This window comes from Oryzias latipes, chromosome 21 (assembly GCF_053564925.1).
Source record: "Oryzias latipes strain Hd-rR chromosome 21, Olatipes_Hd-rR_3.1".
In the NCBI taxonomy this organism is placed as follows: Eukaryota; Metazoa; Chordata; class Actinopteri; order Beloniformes; family Adrianichthyidae; genus Oryzias; species Oryzias latipes.
The window spans coordinates 23,154,898-23,172,611 of NC_136257.1; the positions used below are offsets into that span (position 1 = coordinate 23,154,898).

The following is a 17,714-nucleotide window of genomic DNA, read 5'->3' on the forward strand; positions in this document are numbered from 1 at the left end:
TGTGTGGGAATTGTTATTTTTCACCTTCTAATTCCCATCACTAGGAACCGAAAAGAAACACGTGCTCTGTATCAGATTGGTTTGGTAGCTTTTGCCCCAAGCCATGCAGCAAGCACAGATGTTAGTTTTAAATACAGATTGCTAGCAATAATACGACCGAAGACTCTCTGCCTGCCACATGGGCCTGGTCTGGAGACCCTCACATTAGGAGCTTGCTAAGACAACTTCAATCAAAGAGCACAAATAAAACTAGTTCTTTGGGCTCTGTCAACTGTAAACTGTTATTGATCCCAACAAATGAAATTTGTTCATGTTGATCGATCAAACATATTATCTGTGTTTCCAGTCTATTACCAGCAAGCGGAGGCATCAATAAATAGAGTTTGGTTACCCCCGGGTGGATTTCTTTCGAGCTGGAAGGGCTGTAAAAACAGTGGCCGAACAGAAGCACTAATACTTAAAGGTAATGGACCCGCAGCATGACAAAACACTAAGTGCCTGGGGTGTCTAAATGTGAAAAGCCCTTCTGTAGCACCTTCAAGGTCTAGAGACACTTGTGTTTGTACTGTATGTGTGCCCTCCTCCCTTCTGCCCTTGCTACCTCCCAACACACACACATTAACTCTCCTCAACATACAAAAGCCTTCCAGCTGGCATCCGACGGCTGTACTTGGCAGGTCGGAGGGAACATGAGAATTAAACCTATATCACCCCAGTTACCAGCTCTCAAATATCAGTGGAGTCCAGTACTTCACCAGGGAATGGTGAAAAGAAAGCACGACAGCAAAACAAAAAGCGCCTTCTGGCAACACTCCGCTCAAATGTTCTGCTCACTGCCATTACAGCTGTGAAGTTTTCAGGAGGAATTATTGAAGGTACAAACGATCACAGGAGAAACCGATTCATGTGGAAGTCTGATAGCCAAATAGGGTATCAGTGATTTATCGCTAAGGCTTCAATTTTGGAGACCAAGCCTCTGCAGCATAATCATTGGACGGGATCAGGTCTCAATGCAAAGTTGGCGACAGTTTTCTGCTGAGCTATGTAAAAAACTGAGAGCGAGAATACACTGTCATTTGCATACATTAAAAGCCCTTCTTAGGTTTGGTTAAATGAACCGTTTCAGTCAAACACAACAGGCAAATTTAAATAATTTTGTGAAGGTCAAAATGGAGTCCTAAACCATTTTTAGCAATTAGAAATTTCATCATTTATTACAAGTGTACTTAAGGATTCTGAGCAGCAAATTTAACCAAAAAAAAACTTATTAAATGAGAATATTTACTTTAGAGAGCTAGTTTACAAGTTAAAGCTTCACTAACTTCCTCTGAGCCATCTTCTATTAACATCCCTTGGGAATTCTTTACTACTTGAAAGACCCACTCCAATACAAATCTTTTTTTTGTGTTCTTGTGGCATTTTTCTTATAATGGAGGATAAATATAAAGAAAGGTGAGCTGAAAAATACATTTCTAAGTATTTCTTCATTCAAATAATCGTGAATCAGGAGCAGACAGAAGAATGCAGTTGGGAAAAGCCTGTAGCTGCTGTAAGTGCTTCAATCGGTGGGCCACAAGCTCCCTGCTCCACTTCATTCTGATGCATAAAAATAAATCCATGCACGTCTTCATTTTCCTCGTCCAAACTGGCGTCTGGCTCAGAACTGTACGGCTGGATGGCTCCGATATTGCTCGCCCTTTTTGTTGCGCAAGAAATGTTAGGTTGGAGTTGTGAGGTGCTCTAGCTAGTGGAACAGCATGGAAATAGAGGAATGATGGGAAATGGGGAAAGGCCTTCCCTGAGTTAACAGTCCCATCCACAACTTTTAAGCACATTTCTGATGAGCTCCTGCCACTCTGCAGGAACTATGTCCTAGAAAACAATACCAATTTTTTTAATTGGCTAAATTTGGCATAATCATAATTAAAAGACCACTGGGAATGTTTTTACAATAGATCACAAGATGATCAGAGTGGGATTTTAATGCTTGAACCAGATCGAGAAAACAATAAAAACATTAAAGCGACTACTCTAAGCGGAGGATTTTATGTGGAAAACCTGCCAATTGTTTTCCTTGTTTCTGTTTTCTGAGGTCTTATGCAATACTTCCATTGTTAGAAATGCACCTCCTGAACTTCAAAAGTTCTTCTTCCTCTGTCATTTTATATTTCTTCCGAGGAAGAATAGAGTGACGGCTTGTCCACAAACCAACAGCAACCTTATTGGAACAGGTATATCCACCTCTTTACAGTGATAGAGCAGCTCTGATGGCTCCTTTATTATGGAAAATTATTTTAAACAGCATAAAACCGCAGAGGCTCATTTTTTTCCATGTTTCTGCCACTATCACTCTAGCTATTGATAAGATGTCTAAATTTATTGCAGAATAATTCTGCAGGAAAAGAGATAAAAGGTTGCTGAATAAAATATGAGGCGAAGGCTGTAAATTGTCGCAATGCATATCATTTCATTCAAATGTAGGACGCAATTACCATCTGCTACACTCATCAGTCCCCTCCTTTATGACTTAATTATATGTTTAATGCTATCAGATCAAGGAAAGGGCAAAACAGATGAATGAGAAAGAAAGAGGAAAGATTCTGCAACAAGACAAAAGACAGATGAAAAGTAACATAAAGGGGTGGAATTGATTTCATTCACTAGGAAATAGAAAAAGTTAATTTAGATACTACGTTCCCTCATCTCCTGTGCCTTTGTAAGATAATAAACCCAGCATGTTGCCAATAGGTCCCATGGCAGTCAAACAAAAGGAGTCAAGTTCCTCAAAACGGAAAGTCTTCCTGCATTATTTTCAGAAGGTGAATAATTCTAATGATACGCCACAATCTGGACTCCAGAATATTTTAACTTCATGTTAGTCATATGTATCCTTAAACTTAAATAAATAATTGTGCATAATTTATTCTCGTTGAACCATTTGCATCTTCCATTTTATGCAAAGTTCACCACATTTGAATCATATTTTTTGTTGTTGTTGTACACCAGTCATTCTTTTCTGCTTTGGTGTATTGAATCCCTGATTTTTTTTTCTCTGTCTATCCTTTTCCCAAATGAAACTGCTCAATGCACAAACTTTTTGTTTGGATGCAAATCTTGTACGTCAGTGAGCACAAAGAAAACGGGGGTTGTCCAAATTGCTGTGGGGTGAAAAGCTCGCCAGTGGGCATCACAGGTGCCAGCGGGCACAGTCCTAACTGTGTACCTTTGGCCAGAACTCATTATAGGGTGACATTTAGGACTGCTGCTGTCCGTGCCAAGTCAGCCCTCTGGATTGAGACAAATTATGTAGTTATTTTTTTATGTCAGACATTAAGTCATATCCAGTGGGAGCCAATCCTGCATCACCTTCATGTCACCAGAAAAAGGAAGGGGAAAAATACAGATAACTCACGTTTCTTGAAGTAAAAATGTCAAGTTTGGTACAAAATCCAAAAAATTGAATCAACTAAAAAAATGATTTAAAATATTTTTCTCTTGGAAGTTTTCAAATGATATCCTCAACTTAATCTTAAGAGATTTAGAGATTCACTGTTTTGTTTTTTTCTGGAAACAGAAAAAAAAACATTAAATATATAAACACTACAAGATTTTTAAAAAGTGACTAGATTTTATTCAACAAATTCATAACAAATACTAATTGAGGTTCATGCAAAAACATTTTATTTTGCCCCTAAAGCTACACATAGAATTGTCAATTATAATCTGACCTTCCAAGTAAATCCTGCTTTTCCAAATTACTAGCTAGAACTTCACACATCGGAGTTTGTTATTGTTGTTTACAGTTTTGTTTTATTCCTTTTCTAACTTACACCATTTGGTAAAAGTACATTTCCTTTTGGCTTTTTCCCCTTTTTTGGATTTTTTTCTCCAGAGGTTTTACAGAGATCGGTGCACAACTGAACAGAGCTAAAGCTCCATCTTGTGGAAAAACAAGAGAACAACCAAAGTCCTCCTGAACAAGCTTCCAGGATCTCTCGCCATTTTTAGAGTGGCTATAAATAAATGTACAAAAACTTCCAGAAGAAGCAGTGAGTGTTAAATATGTTCACATTAAATAGGCAGTCATGAAATGCATGGTGTGTAAAAGTACCAAAGATAAAAATCTCGCAATCAATAAACGTGTTTTGGTTTGTCAATTACTGGGGGAAACAGCAATGATCTGAGAATATCCACCAAAAGAAAGAATTAATTGAGCTCCAAGCAAAACAGAAGCATAAAAAGCCTAAAGTGAAACAAAACTGTTTACCTTTTTTGCATTATTGGCCAAATTACACATAATTACTCACATGATGTATTTAGAGTGAATCTTTCAAATGATGCATATGCAGCTAATTTTTTCTACACAAATCCAAGATGCAACAATAGAAAAGAAGCTGCAAGTTAATTGCTCAAAAGGTCTCACTGATGGGAACCATCTGTCAAAACAAGCTGTACATCCACTTATTCTAATCATAATTAATTAAATGGCTAACAAATTACATACATCATAGTTAGTAGATGGGGAAAACTACCGCAGGAAGTGTTATGAAACAAATTAGCATTTACAATGAAAGAAAATTACATAAGATAACCAAATATTACACTCATTTCCACAAGCCATATTTCTTAATGAATTCTCTAATTAATTTAATTCATATAATGTGCATATTTAGAGTTTAAAATGTCAGTGGGTCAGACTTAACCATATTGTTGCTGGCTGTCTGTTTCAACAAGTGCCATATTAGCACAACATGAGCTCCATGTAAATTACACAGACCGACTGTTGTAATTTGAATTCCAGGCTCTAATTAACATTTTTCAAGTATATTCAGTTCATGGTATGAACACTATTGTGAGTGAAAGATTTCCTAAATGCTATATTGGAGTGTTTGTTCTTAATATGTTAGAAATAGCGATTACAGCAAAAGATTATGTACTTTGTCTTTAAGCAGGTATATTTCCCAACATACTCATCGGTATGTCAAACATAAATGTAAAAATATTTTTATAAACACATATTCGGTAAATTCTACAGAGTATCAGTCCTCACAGGTTAAATTAATTAATTTTGTTTTAGCCCTTGTGCTATCTTAGATGACCCCACCCTTACTTTGACATGTTCTCCCTACCATGACAAAGGTGGATAAAGGTGGAAAGATTTCATGTAATCCATGGACACCAGTGAAGATCACAAATCATTAAAGAAAAAAGGTTCAGAGCACTGTCTAGTGGGTCTAGATGACCCAACTCCCAACGTTAAAGTGCCTAGGATAGCACAAGGGTGAAAGATTCTAATCTCTGTTTTGTTTCTATTAAAAGCTTCTAGTATATCTAAACAAATATTAATCTTATGTGGATTTTCTGTTGATTATTGACAAAAAACCTACATTTTTCTACTCAGAGGAAGATTACTAAAAATGTCTTTTGCATTGAAGTTGGTGCAGACAACTTTTTCTAAGCGACCCGAATAAATGAATACAAAAAAAAGATTTTGAACATAAACAGAAATCTTCAGAACTACTAAATTAAGATTCTGTAAATGCTTAAAAATGTTGTCAGATATAAATGAGTAAAAATCTTGCTCCCAAGCTTTAGTAAGCCAAAGCCTCGGGGTGGTTTGTACATCCAGCAACCAAACACCTGTTTGTATTTTTGACTCATTTTGTAATGAATATGGTGTCTGTGAACCGGGGTTTCTATCTCTCTGCTATCTGGCATGGGATTCCTAACTCTAGATATAAATAAATACATTAAAAACTATACACACCACCAAAACTATTATATTATACCACTGAGAGAGCGAATGCAGAAATTGAATAAATGAATAAATTGACCAGTAAGCTTGCACGTGTGTTGCAATGCTCCGGGGCTATCCTGAGGCCAATCATTTAGCTAACACGCTAATGAAAGTGTGTGTAGTGCAGTTAAGGGCAGGCACCATGGGAGGTACCACTCCCCTCCCTGCTCATGTTGGGACTGTTAATAGGCTGGATGGAGCCACTGGTACTCCCAAGAGAGGCCTGCTGATGAAGAGGAAAACCTGTCGTTGCCTCCACTAATCACTGCCTAATGGCTCCAGAAACACACATTTTATAAATGTGACCGTACATGTGTATCGGCTCACTGCAGAAACAACGCAGACTTAACAATGCTAAAGAGGAGGGTATGGACCTCTTGCTCATAGCAATGTGCATGTATTTAAAAACTATTGGAGAAAAATTCAGAAACAGCCCTCAATGATTTTTACACGAGCAGGTTTTAAAGTTTTATATAAAAGTGTCATTTTATCATTGTTTATTAAAATTTGACACTAAAGTCCACTGCATGGTTGATATTTACAAAGGTGCTGTGATAAGATTACCACATTTTTTTAATTCTTTTTGTCTTTCAAAATAAAATGCTTGGTTAAACTACTGTCGCTTCTGTGCAAACTATCAGTATTAAATGGGCTACAACTGAAAAAGTAACATCTCAAGACTGATAAAGAAAAACTCCCACTAATGTTCAGTGTTGATTGGAGTCTTATCAGCACACTTCACAACTGACATAACAGCCTAAAAAGGATCTTGTGGATTCAGCCAAACAGCAATGTCCTTGTCCGAAAGACTGATTTTCTGTTGAGAAAAGATGATAGACCAAAACTACATCTGAAGTTAAGCATTTTGCAAACTAATTTCAGTTAGTTTTAAGATGAAGCCTTTGTATTAATTTTCACAATGTTTCCACATTGTGAAAATTAATAGGAAATTTTAAACTCTTCCAGCTTTGTCAAAATCCCTCTTTTATATGCAGCTGTTAATTAATTTTAGTTTTAAAGAAAATTATTAGTTACTAAAACAGGGAAGTAACAACGTGAGTGAAGTAATAGACAGATATTCTGTAACAAATCAACCTGCTTAACAGGGAGGGCCACCAGTCTACCATTGAGAGAAAGTGAAGTTTTAAAAAAAAAAATCTATTTTAACGATTAGATTAAATTGGAAAGAAGATTAAGACCTTGGTTGTTGTATGACATTTATCCCCAAAAAAGTGGCTAAAAACACACTTTTATCTCAGCTTCACACATGCAGTCTCTGATAAAGACTTGTAGGAATTTTTGCTACTAGTTGAGTTCCCTGCAAAGCACAAGAAACCTCCTTTAGTAACCAAAATATTCTGGTTTGTTGGTTTGTTCAGACTTTATGTTAAAAAAAAAGTTACCAGTGGGAGAAATGCAAAGTACTGTCAAAAATAGGAAAAATGTGGGATAAACGTTTCAATCGTCAATAAATAATATTTTTTAATTATAAATACAAAGTGGTGAATGTTGTGTTATAATGTGACTGTCACTGGCTTAACATAGTTTGTTTTCCTGCACTTTTCTAGTACTTTCATCAAACCAGGGGTCATGGAGGTGCCTGGAGCCAAGTATTCAGGCTATTACATGAAATAAAAAGCGGGACAATTCACCATGGAGCACCACAAGAACAACAACTACAAACTTACTTGTTGGGGAGATAATTTGCACTGGAAGAAGAAGAAAGGCGACACACAGAAATAACCCAGATGGGACATCTTGCTATAATAATAATAAGAACAAGAATTTATTTTAAACATGCAGTTTAAAATAAACACATGATTACACATGGTTATAAAGGCCAGCATAAGCCAAAGGCAGCCTGATAGGACTACCATACATAAAAATGTATCAATATATTTATAGCAGGGAGTTTACAACTCCTTTTGAAATTGTTATTTAGACTGGGGGGTGATATATTCAATATGCAATTCTCAATTGATAATTCATTTTGCAATTAATGGTAGTTTTTCATATTGGAATCTCATCTGAATTGCAAAATGCATTTTCACATTGCAAGCCTGAATATTAAATTGCCAATGGCGAAGTGCATTTTGAAATAGCAAGGATCGATCGTCAATTGAGAATTGCCTATTACTTTGAATTAAGGGTAGACAAACACTTTCTTGGTGATCACGAGTTTTGCGATATAATTTTCAAGAAAATCAAAAAAAGGACAAATGATTAAGAACGACTTTTATTTTGAAGGTGTGCTTTGGCACTTCCTCTTTGATTCCAGTTTTTCGGGCTTTGCGTTAGTCGCTCTCCCAGCCAATCAGATTACAGCGAAACTGGAAGTAGCCAACTACTGCGTGCGTACTCATACAAAGTGACTGAGTTAGTTTTTGCGTGAAAGCAACTTTATCAAACCTGTTTTGACTGGGGGGCTCAGTTGAGCGACATTGTTTTCGTCGACTCTGGCACAATGACTCTGACTGAGTGGACTTGACCGACGCGACAGGGTATGAAAAACTTTTATCCGCGCCTCAATGCTCCTGGATATCCGGATATACAGCTGTCGTTGCTGCATAAACATTCGCTAGCATGCCACGCAAGCAGCTACAAAATGTTACCTCTGGAGTCAGCGGTGGTCTGTTTCAGTAGAGGTTTCTGACGTATTTCTGCTCACCTGTCATCATGATGAGGCTAATGAAGCTGAGGAGACACCTGAGGGGGAGTGGGAGGGTGCTGGTTTTTGTGTTTGCTGCTTCCATCGTTTGGCTACTGTTTGACATGGCTGCTCTGAGAGTGTCCATAGACGACGTGAACACTCATATCCTGAAGGAGCGCGTGCTCAGAGAAAGAGAAATGAGGAGGGTCAGAGCCACCCCGAATCTGAAAATGGAGTTCAAACACCCGGTTCAGAGGCTGGACCCGGCTGCCATTCGTGACAGGGAAAGACCACTAGCTTCAGATGTGTACAGAGAGGGGAGTAAAAGAGCAGTCCTGAAGGACAAAAAAGATCTTAAAAGAGACCGCTTTAAATCTGTGGCTCCTCAACACAAAGCTGATGTTTATAATCATGGTGTCATAGCTAAGCAGGATGCTCCTGGGAAGAAAAAGGTACCAAATTTGGACTTTGGTGTCGCAGTAGCCAATGCAAGTCAAGTACGGGCAAATAAAGTTGTTTTAGAGCGAGATGTTGCAAAAGAATCTCTCCATGCTGTGGCATCAAAAGAAAAACTTGGCGTAAATGAAACAATCGTGTTGGAGTCCAAAGACCTACTTCCATCCAAAGCAATGTCTCACCAAAAACCCAACAAGGATCCAAATGCACAGAAGGAACCACTAAAACCAACAGCCCACCTCCATGTGGGAAATATCTCCACTGCCGTCAGAAAATCTGGTGTCCACAAAGTGCTTTCTCTGGACGTGACGCACGCCCCTCGAGATCCAAATGCGCTGGGCCAGTTTGGTCGGGGAGTGATCCTTCCCAGTAGTGAGGATGAAGAGGTGAGGAAGAGGTGGGATGAAGGCCATTTTAATGTCTACCTCAGCGATCGGATTCCAGTGGACCGCGCCATTCCTGACACCAGGCCAGAAGTGTGAGTTATCTGCTGCTTTGTGTGTCTCATGTGATGCAGTCTGCACATCTGAAGTGTCAGTTTGCCGTTTTTTTTTTTTTTTTAGATGTTCGCAGGCTGTGGTCCACGACGACTTGCCTTCCACCAGCGTCATTTTCTGTTTTGTGGACGAGGTTTGGTCCACTCTCCTCCGCTCTGTGCACAGTGTGCTAAACAGATCTCCACCACACCTCCTCAAAGAAATCATCCTGGTGGATGATTTCAGTACTAAAGGTAAACAAATATGTCATGAAATCACTCTTAAACAACTAAAACTGCAACAAAAAAGGCTTTTTTATTTTAAATCTTGGTGATTTTTAGTTTGAAACAGAAATTGAAGATTGTTATAATTTGATGGAATGTCCCCTTACAGACTCACTCTGAGGAAATTTGTGTTTTAACATGTTCTTGTGGCATTTTGCTGACGATAAGGGACATGCATTAAGAAAATTAAGCTCAAAATTGCATTTCTGAGTATTTCTTTATTCAAATTCAGTTGAAAAAGAGCTTATTTGTGTCATAGAAAATACACAGGGGGTCACAAGGTCGATGCTCCGCTCCATTCTGATGCTCTTGCAGACAAATTGATCGTAAGCGTCTTTGTTTTCCTCGTCAGAGCTGGAATCTGGCCCAAAACTGTAAAACTGGATAGCTCCAATATTGTCTGCAATATTTTTGTCGCACCTGTAATGTTAGGTTGGGGTTGTGAGGAGCTGTAAGCTAGTGGGAGAGCATGTAAACAGATGGGTGACGGGAAGTGGGGGCTGGCTTACTCTGTGCCAACAGTCCCGCTCGCAGCTCAAAAGCGCATTTCTAATGAACTCCTGATGCTCTGAGGAAACTATGTCCATGTGTGGTTTACACATGCCGAAAAACGACATAATTATTATCAAAAGATCCCCAAGATCGCTTTTGCAACAGATCAAAAGATGATCATAGTGGGAACATCTGTTTGTGATGGTGGGTGAAACGACAGTTGTCTTATTATTTGCCTTTACTCCTCTTAGATTACCTCAAAGAGCCTCTGGATAAATACATGTCCCAGTTTCCCAAAGTGAGAATCGTTCGCCTCAAAGAGCGTCAGGGTCTGATCCGGGCCAGGCTAGCCGGAGCTGCCGTTGCCACAGGTAAGTGTGGTCCAGATGAATCATGTTTGCCTAAATCCTCCTATAATCTCTTCATAAAGACAGTCTTTCTCAACCCTGGCTGTTTGAATGATTGACTTTATGAGGGATGGACCAAGTGTGCGTTGTTGCATTGTTTTGTTGGATTTAGCTTAATTCAGAGCAGTGTGTTAGCTTTACAGTTGTCGCCATCTTGGCAGGCAAAAACAAAAAAGGGGCATAAAAAGCAGGACAAAGGACCCCAGTAGAGATCTTCTGAGGTCTAAAGATGAAGATTTTACTGTCAAACACAAAATAAAATGTAATTTAAGAAAATTTCAACCCTAATTCAGATGCCATTGGCATTGAATCTAGTCATAAAGGATAGAAAATGGATTTTGGAGTTAGACTGAAAAGCCCTGCACACACCAGATGCCAGATGATGTGTGCTGTCCTTTAGTGTGTGTAGTTGTAGATCTGCAACACACAAAGAGCAGCACAAATTTATGGCTGAACTATATAAACATTTATATTTAACAGTTTTATCTACGTTTGAAAGGAATAGTGTAAATATTTCAGACAAACAAACCAGTGTGTGTAATCCTCTTTCTTTTACCTGAGGCTGGGGCTGCAGAAACCCTCTGCTTTGGGAGGGGTTGAGACACCAGCACCATCAGCAGCTGCCATCTCAAACAATCACTATAATTGTTTCACACCAGAATGTCCAGAATTCTCCAAATTCTCCATGAAAAGTTGTCACTGATTCTCATGCAGAGCAGCGATCTGAGGAATTTTCTCTACATGCTTAGATAGAACAATATATTTTTCCACTTAAATGTTATTTTGGCCAGTTTAAAAAAAACTATTTTAATGTAAAAAAAGAAGAAAAGTTAAAAACCTTCACTTGAAATTCTGAATTTTTGCTTTATTGTCTCTCCTAATGCTCAAGAAAGTTTTAAAAGCTTTTGCGTCTTGAAACTCTGAAGTGATCCACGTGTCGCTCTGGGCTTTAGGGAGAGAATGAAACATGTCACATCGGGTCAAAACGGGTTAACAGCTGATGCTATTTCATCTGGCATGCCCTTTCAGTCATTTCCTCCAGAAATGTCTTGCATGTATGGAATGCTTTATAATGATACCATGAAGAAAATTACATGCAGGCAAGCTGTATGACTTTTAGGTTAAAGAGCATCCATGCTGTCTGAAGTTGTTTTTTTTTTAAATAACTCTTTTAAAAAAAAAAGAAACTTGATCATCCAAGCTATAAAAATTGTCTTTGCCAGTTTAAATGTGATCTTTTTAAAATAGTAAAACGACTAACCAGTTAGTTTGCGTTTTGTTTGCTTTAGTCACGGGTTTTTTGCTAGTTTTACAATAAAAAGTAGATGTTAAATGATGTTTGTTTTGATCTCAGAAGCTCCGTTTCTTTTCTCAAACGCAGGTGAGGTTCTTACCTTCCTGGACTCCCATGTTGAATGTAACGTGGGCTGGCTGGAGCCCCTCTTGGAGAGAATTTACCTGGATCGCAGGAAGGTTCCCTGTCCGGTTATTGAGGTCATCAATGACAAAGACATGAGGTGATGCCGCAAAGCCACAATGAAATAGATGGCTATAGATTCCACACAAACTTACTGTTGATGTGTTTTTGCCTCCATATGTCAGTTATATGCTGATTGACAACTTTCAAAGAGGTATTTTCAAATGGCCTCTGGTGTTTGGCTGGAATGCGCTCTCCGAAGACTACATCAGGAAACACAACATAACAGTTTCAGATCCCATCAGGTACTTCCACCTTCACATCCTTCTGTGCGTTTACCAAGTTTGTTTTGCTTCTAATTATTTGTTCATCTTTGAAGGTGTCCTGTTATGGCTGGAGGGCTTTTTTCTATTGACAAAAAGTACTTCTATGAGCTTGGTACCTATGACCCTGGTCTGGATGTGTGGGGTGGAGAGAACATGGAGATTTCATTTAAGGTATCTCTCATCTATAATCCTTCTGTCATTAAAGACCCACTCCGATGAAAATTTTGTTTTCAGTGTTTTTAACCTGTTCCTAAATTATGAATGACATATATTAAGAAAATTAAACTCAAAGCTGGGTGGGCCAATGGCACCCTTTACTCGGAGGCGAATTTCCGGTCTGTCGCTCTGCAGAAACTGTTCTAGAAAACTGGCTAAAAACAGCATAATCAAAATTAAAAGACCAATGGGAACGCTTTTATAATAGAGCACAAGATGATCTATGAGAGGGACTTTTAAAAAAGAAAATCAGATTCTTTTCCCTGTGGTCCAAATGAATTATCCACATTGTCATGTCAACAGATCTGGATGTGCGGAGGAGAGATCGAGATTATTCCTTGCTCCCGCGTCGGACACATTTTCCGAGGACAGAATCCATATTCATTCCCGAAGGACAGGCAGAAGACGGTGGAGCGTAACCTGGCCAGAGTGGCGGAGGTTTGGCTGGATGAGTACAAGGACCTTTTCTACGGCCACGGGTACCAGCACTTGCTGGATAAAAGTGTCACCGATATCGGCAACCTTACAGAGCAGATAGAGCTGAGAAAGAAACTCAAGTGCAAGAACTTTAAGTGGTACCTGGAGAACGTGTACCCTGAACTGGACGCGCCATTAGTCAAAGCAGAAGGCCTGGTACGTGCACATTAAAAAGACAGATGTTTTCTGAATCTCTGCTTTTGTGCTTCCTTTGAATGTTTTAAACGCAACAAAATATTGATATCATGTTGAATCTTTGCTGAAGATGAAATAAACAAGCAGCTTAGCTTAGTTATTAGCTGAATACATTTAGTTTTTTCCTTTTCTTTTATTCTTTTAGGTCTTCAACCAAGGCTTAAGAAGATGTCTTGCCATGTTTAAAGACTCTTTGTCATTCGAGACATGTGACCTTAATAAGCAGGTAGGTTTTATCTGACATAACTGCTGTTTCAGCATCAATATTTGGAAGCTCTGCAATTGTTTTGTAGGTAATCTTGACATTTGTCACGAAACTATTTGAGTTTGTTGTCTTGCCTGGTAATTATGTTCTTGCCAAAAGAAAATCCACAAGTGGATTTAGCTCAGAATGTATTTAGACAGACGCAGAGGCGAGACGTATGCCATAGTAAATAAGGGTGGAGTCCAAGGCGAGAGCAAGTCCTCCCAAATGTGGTTTTTCTGGATTCAGATCAACCCCTAATGAATCGTTCCGTGTTTTTTTTTTTTTTTTTTTTATTGTTCATGACATGTAGCATAATTACAAGCTGCAAACCTGCACTGTCTTCTTTTCTGGTGTTCAGAGTCAGCACTTTAGCTATACGTGGTTGAGGCACGTTCGGCAGGGGGACCTCTGCATCGCTCCCCAACAAAGCCTCAACAGTTTTTCTGTAGTCTCCTGCGACAACGCGAAAGCTGAGCTCCGCTGGTTCCACAAATCTTCTAAATCGACTCTTGTAAGTTGACCTCAAGTCTTCTGTTGTTGTTTTTCTGTTGCGCGTGAACTCCACAGGAAAAAAGTCCAGTAACTTATGTTTTGTTTTGTGTTGAAGGCGGATCACTTCATAGCGGAGTTCGCTTCCCAGCACATGTGCCTGGAAGCAGAATCTCGAGACGATTCTCTTCACCTCAGCCCCTGTGACTCCAACAACAGCTTCCAGAAGTGGCAGTTCACACACTATTATGCTTCAGTGTGAGGGTGGAATGTGTTGCAGTTATGGTGGTAGTAATGGGATGACAATCATGGATGATCATGTTGGATTGTGGGTCAGAGAAACAAGATTTTATATTTACTGTGGTACGTTTAAACCCATCAAGACCTGATGCAGCAATAAGTTGTGGCCGTTTTAAGATGCATCAGATCTGAGTTTTGGGTGTATTTTTGTTAAACACTCCCAAATAAAGTATCTAAAACCGCCTTTTTTTGCATTAAGGTACACGTTTTCAAAGATGTTACATATTTTATGGTTCGTGTTTGAGTTTTAAAGCTTCATTCTTTAGGATTTGGAATCTGATGTGAAAATGTTTATGGATGATTTTCTTCTTGACACTAGGGGGCAGCATTGGCTCAAACTATTAGAAAAAACTGATGGAATACTATGGTTTTACTACCTGTGATAAGTTTTTATGGATCAAAGTGATTTGAAAAATGATTTTTATAAAAGTGTGACAAATAAAAAATCTTGAACAGTAGTTTGCATTTGCACTGATTTATTTCTTTGGTTTCTACACATAAGCCATAATGCACTTCAGGAAGCTTTTCTTTAGAGTCATGAGATTTAAATACAATACAATAAATTATTTAAGTGTTTCAGGTATTACGTTTTATTAAAGAATGATAAATTAAGTAAAGTGATGGTGTCCTGACTGCTATCCTCAAAAATTTCTGGTACATTTCTCAGTGGGTCATTTCTGTCTGACAAGCAAACATCTCACTTTTTTCTTAACTTGATCTCATAGTCTTTTATTTTCTGCTGGGTGTTGCCTTTGCAGATCCTGCGGTAGGACACGGTGCTGTATTTGGAGGAGGTTAGGTGATTGAAGCCACCGGATTTCTTCAGGGAAGGCAGAGTAGGGGGGCTCGGGTTGGGGTTCTGAGGAAACTGCGGATGAGTTTGAAGAATTTGCTCCATTTCCGAGTCCTGCTGAAGCTGTCTGTTTCTACGCCTCTGTGTTTCAGCTTTTGGCAGATGTTGGCTCTTCTCATTAAATGGATTTAACAGGTTGCGGGAAGATAGCAAAGCTTGTAAATTCACTAAAAAAGAGAAAAGAGACATCTGCGTTAGGTTCTGGGAACAGAGACCTTCATTTAAATCTTGTTATTTGACAGGACAGTAAAGGAACCTTACCCTTTTCTTCTGGAGTATCTTTATCATGCTCGGTTCGAATGTCCACCTCTGCGCACTGTTGCTGTTGAACATCTTTCCAAGATGTAGGCAACGTTTTGGTAAATTCAGCAGGTGCTTCTCCTGGCTGTAGAGCATTGATTTTATGAGAGGATAACATGTGGAGGCTGTGGAATTCCTCTTTAGTCCACATGGCCTGCTTTTCCAAGCTTCCATGGTTAATAAAGACTTCTCCTGGATCCTCCTCAATTTGTTGAACAGTTTCACCTTCTGCTACACTGTTGACAAGTTGTCTGCACCTTTTGACACCAAAATGACTTGACAGGAAAGCAAGTCCGTCCTTCTGTTCTTGCTCCTCGTCACTGTAGAAAACCGAATCATCTCCCATCTCGTCTGACCTAGAATCACTTTCATCCGCCATCTGAAAGACGTCAGGTGTGTTTCCACCAAAGACCTCCGATACCCGAGGTGTTTTTGCACCTCCCTCTACTCTGAGTCCTGGATAATTGGGAATAAAAGAGCCAGTTTCCATGTCTCATTTAGTAAAAAAGACAATTTTCTCTTCTGTTTCTGCTCTGTCCATGTAAAAAAAGATCTCCTTCCTGCTTTTCAGTCAACAGAAAAAAGGTCTGGATGTGTTCTTTGTAGTTTCTGTACCATGTAAATCTTTGTTTGTTGAATCCCTGAAGAATGAAGCATTTGTTTGGAGCTCAACAAGGCTCTTTTGTGGTGGCTGCTTGTGTACCAATCGCTCTCTTTGGTCTCGGCTCCGAGTCAGGATTAACATTCTCCTTCAGGTTTTCCTTGATTCTTCTCAGTGTCTCAACCAGGAAGAGTTCTGTGCAGAACAACATTTACAGTCACTTATATCTAAGCACAACACACTCCGCAGGATTATGTTGATGTGCTGCAGCTTTTAATCGGTAGAAACATCTGAAAAATGTCCATTAATAAATACTGATGTAAAATAGTCAACAACTTCTGTTAACCGTCGATTTGAATATTTAATGCATTGTTTTGATTGCTTGGAGCTTTTTCTTAAAGCATGCCTGTCATTAATGAAAGGTAACATTTTGTTTTCATATTTGAATTGCCAATAAATAAATAAAACTATAGAAAGTTTAAGAAAGACAATAGCCTGCAGGACTGTTAATCTGAGCCTCTGTTGATGCATGTTTACGGCCAAACAGGCAAATTATACTGTGCTTCATAATCACCCACACTGTGGGTGTTGTTGGTTGTGAAGTTTGTTTCCTGTTAAGCTCAGAAGTTCACAATGATTGTGGTAGGGTCTCGTAAAAATGAGAGTACACCCTCTTTCAGTTGTATATTTTAAGGTTTTAAAACAGATTATTTGCACTTCACCAGGTCTGCAAACAAAATGTGGATACAAATAACTTCATACAGAGGAAAGAATTATCTCTGTGGGGGTTTATCTCCTTTTTTTAACAGTATTACTTTGGTTTATTTCCAATCAGGAAACCTTTAGCTTGTTTTTGCACTGCATCTGTTGCATCTCAAATACGTCTACATGTCTGACTCCTATACTTTTTGTAAACAGAGTTCAATTTTTGACTGACTGGATGTCTGTGGCTGTAAAAAAACAATCCCAAATGATCACCCCTCCACCACTATGCATGAGGCATGTTTTTTTAATTCTGTATGTGTTGCGCCAACAGTCTTGAGGTAAGTGCAGCTACATGCTTCGTAGATGCGTAGATATGTGTGTGTTTTTTTTAATGTGTCATCACACATTTTATGATTTCACAGGGTAACTAGTGGTTAGGGGTCTGACACGTGACTTTTTCATGTTTTACAAACATTCCTCCATAAGAAAATATGTAAAACTTCTAGTTCCTGGACATTAGATGCTGACTAAATTGCTTCCTCCATCCAAAAAACCTTCGTCAACGCAAAATATTAGATGCGTAACCCTTGTGCTATCCTAGGCATTTTAACATTGGGAGTTGGGTCATCTAGACCCACTAGACAGTGCTCTGGACCTTTTTTCTTCAATGATTTGTGATCTTCACTGGTGTCCATGGATTACATGAAATTTTTCCACCTTTATCCACCTTTGTCATGGTAGGGAGAACACGTCAATGTAAGGGTGAGGTCATCTAAGAAAACGCAAGGGTTAATGTTTTCATAACATCTTTTGCATTGACTTGCAGAAACAATCCACTTTCTAAAGTCGTTCTCTGTCCGCTTTGCACTGAAATGTTCTGAAACTAAAAAAACGCTTATATGATGGTCTTTACACTTCCCGGGGATAAATGTATTAGGTGCATCTGCACTGCAAAAAAGGCCCCCTACAAATTAGTCAAAAATTATTAAAATTAGGGGAAAAAAAGATTATTTGTCTTGCAAGACA

The 17,714-nt window shown here is 38.8% G+C and overlaps 1 protein-coding gene and 1 long non-coding RNA gene across 2 annotated transcripts; one reads left to right on the top strand and one right to left on the bottom strand.

The window, feature by feature from the left end:
- Nucleotides 1-8,050: 8,050 nt before the first annotated feature.
- On the top strand, nt 8,051-14,687 carry galnt5 (polypeptide N-acetylgalactosaminyltransferase 5). The gene is made up of 10 exons (XM_004081886.5): nt 8,051-9,381; nt 9,467-9,633; nt 10,407-10,526; nt 11,944-12,079; nt 12,165-12,284; nt 12,359-12,476; nt 12,825-13,154; nt 13,339-13,419; nt 13,799-13,951; nt 14,048-14,687. Exons 1-10 carry the CDS (start codon nt 8,474-8,476, stop codon nt 14,189-14,191), a joined length of 2,277 nt encoding a protein of 758 aa, XP_004081934.1. The 5' UTR covers nt 8,051-8,473; the 3' UTR covers nt 14,192-14,687.
- Nucleotide 14,688: 1 nt separating this feature from the next.
- Nucleotides 14,689-15,763, bottom strand: LOC101173266 (uncharacterized). The gene is made up of 2 exons (XR_013652703.1): nt 15,344-15,763; nt 14,689-15,249 (listed from the first exon to the last, which is right to left on the bottom strand). It is a non-coding gene; the product is annotated as an uncharacterized LOC101173266 (long non-coding RNA).
- Between the last annotated feature and the right edge of the window lie 1,951 nt (nt 15,764-17,714).

Excerpts from the sequence above, each read along its gene's own strand:
- galnt5 (XM_004081886.5), top strand. The coding sequence starts at position 8,474 with ATGATGAGGCTAATGAAGCTGAGGAGACACCTGAGGGGGAGTGGGAGG. Across the intron at positions 10,527-11,943 it reads CGGAGCTGCCGTTGCCACAG|GTGAGGTTCTTACCTTCCTG; the intron begins GTAAGTGTGGTC and ends TCTCAAACGCAG. Across the intron at positions 12,080-12,164 it reads ATCAATGACAAAGACATGAG|TTATATGCTGATTGACAACT; the intron begins GTGATGCCGCAA and ends TCCATATGTCAG.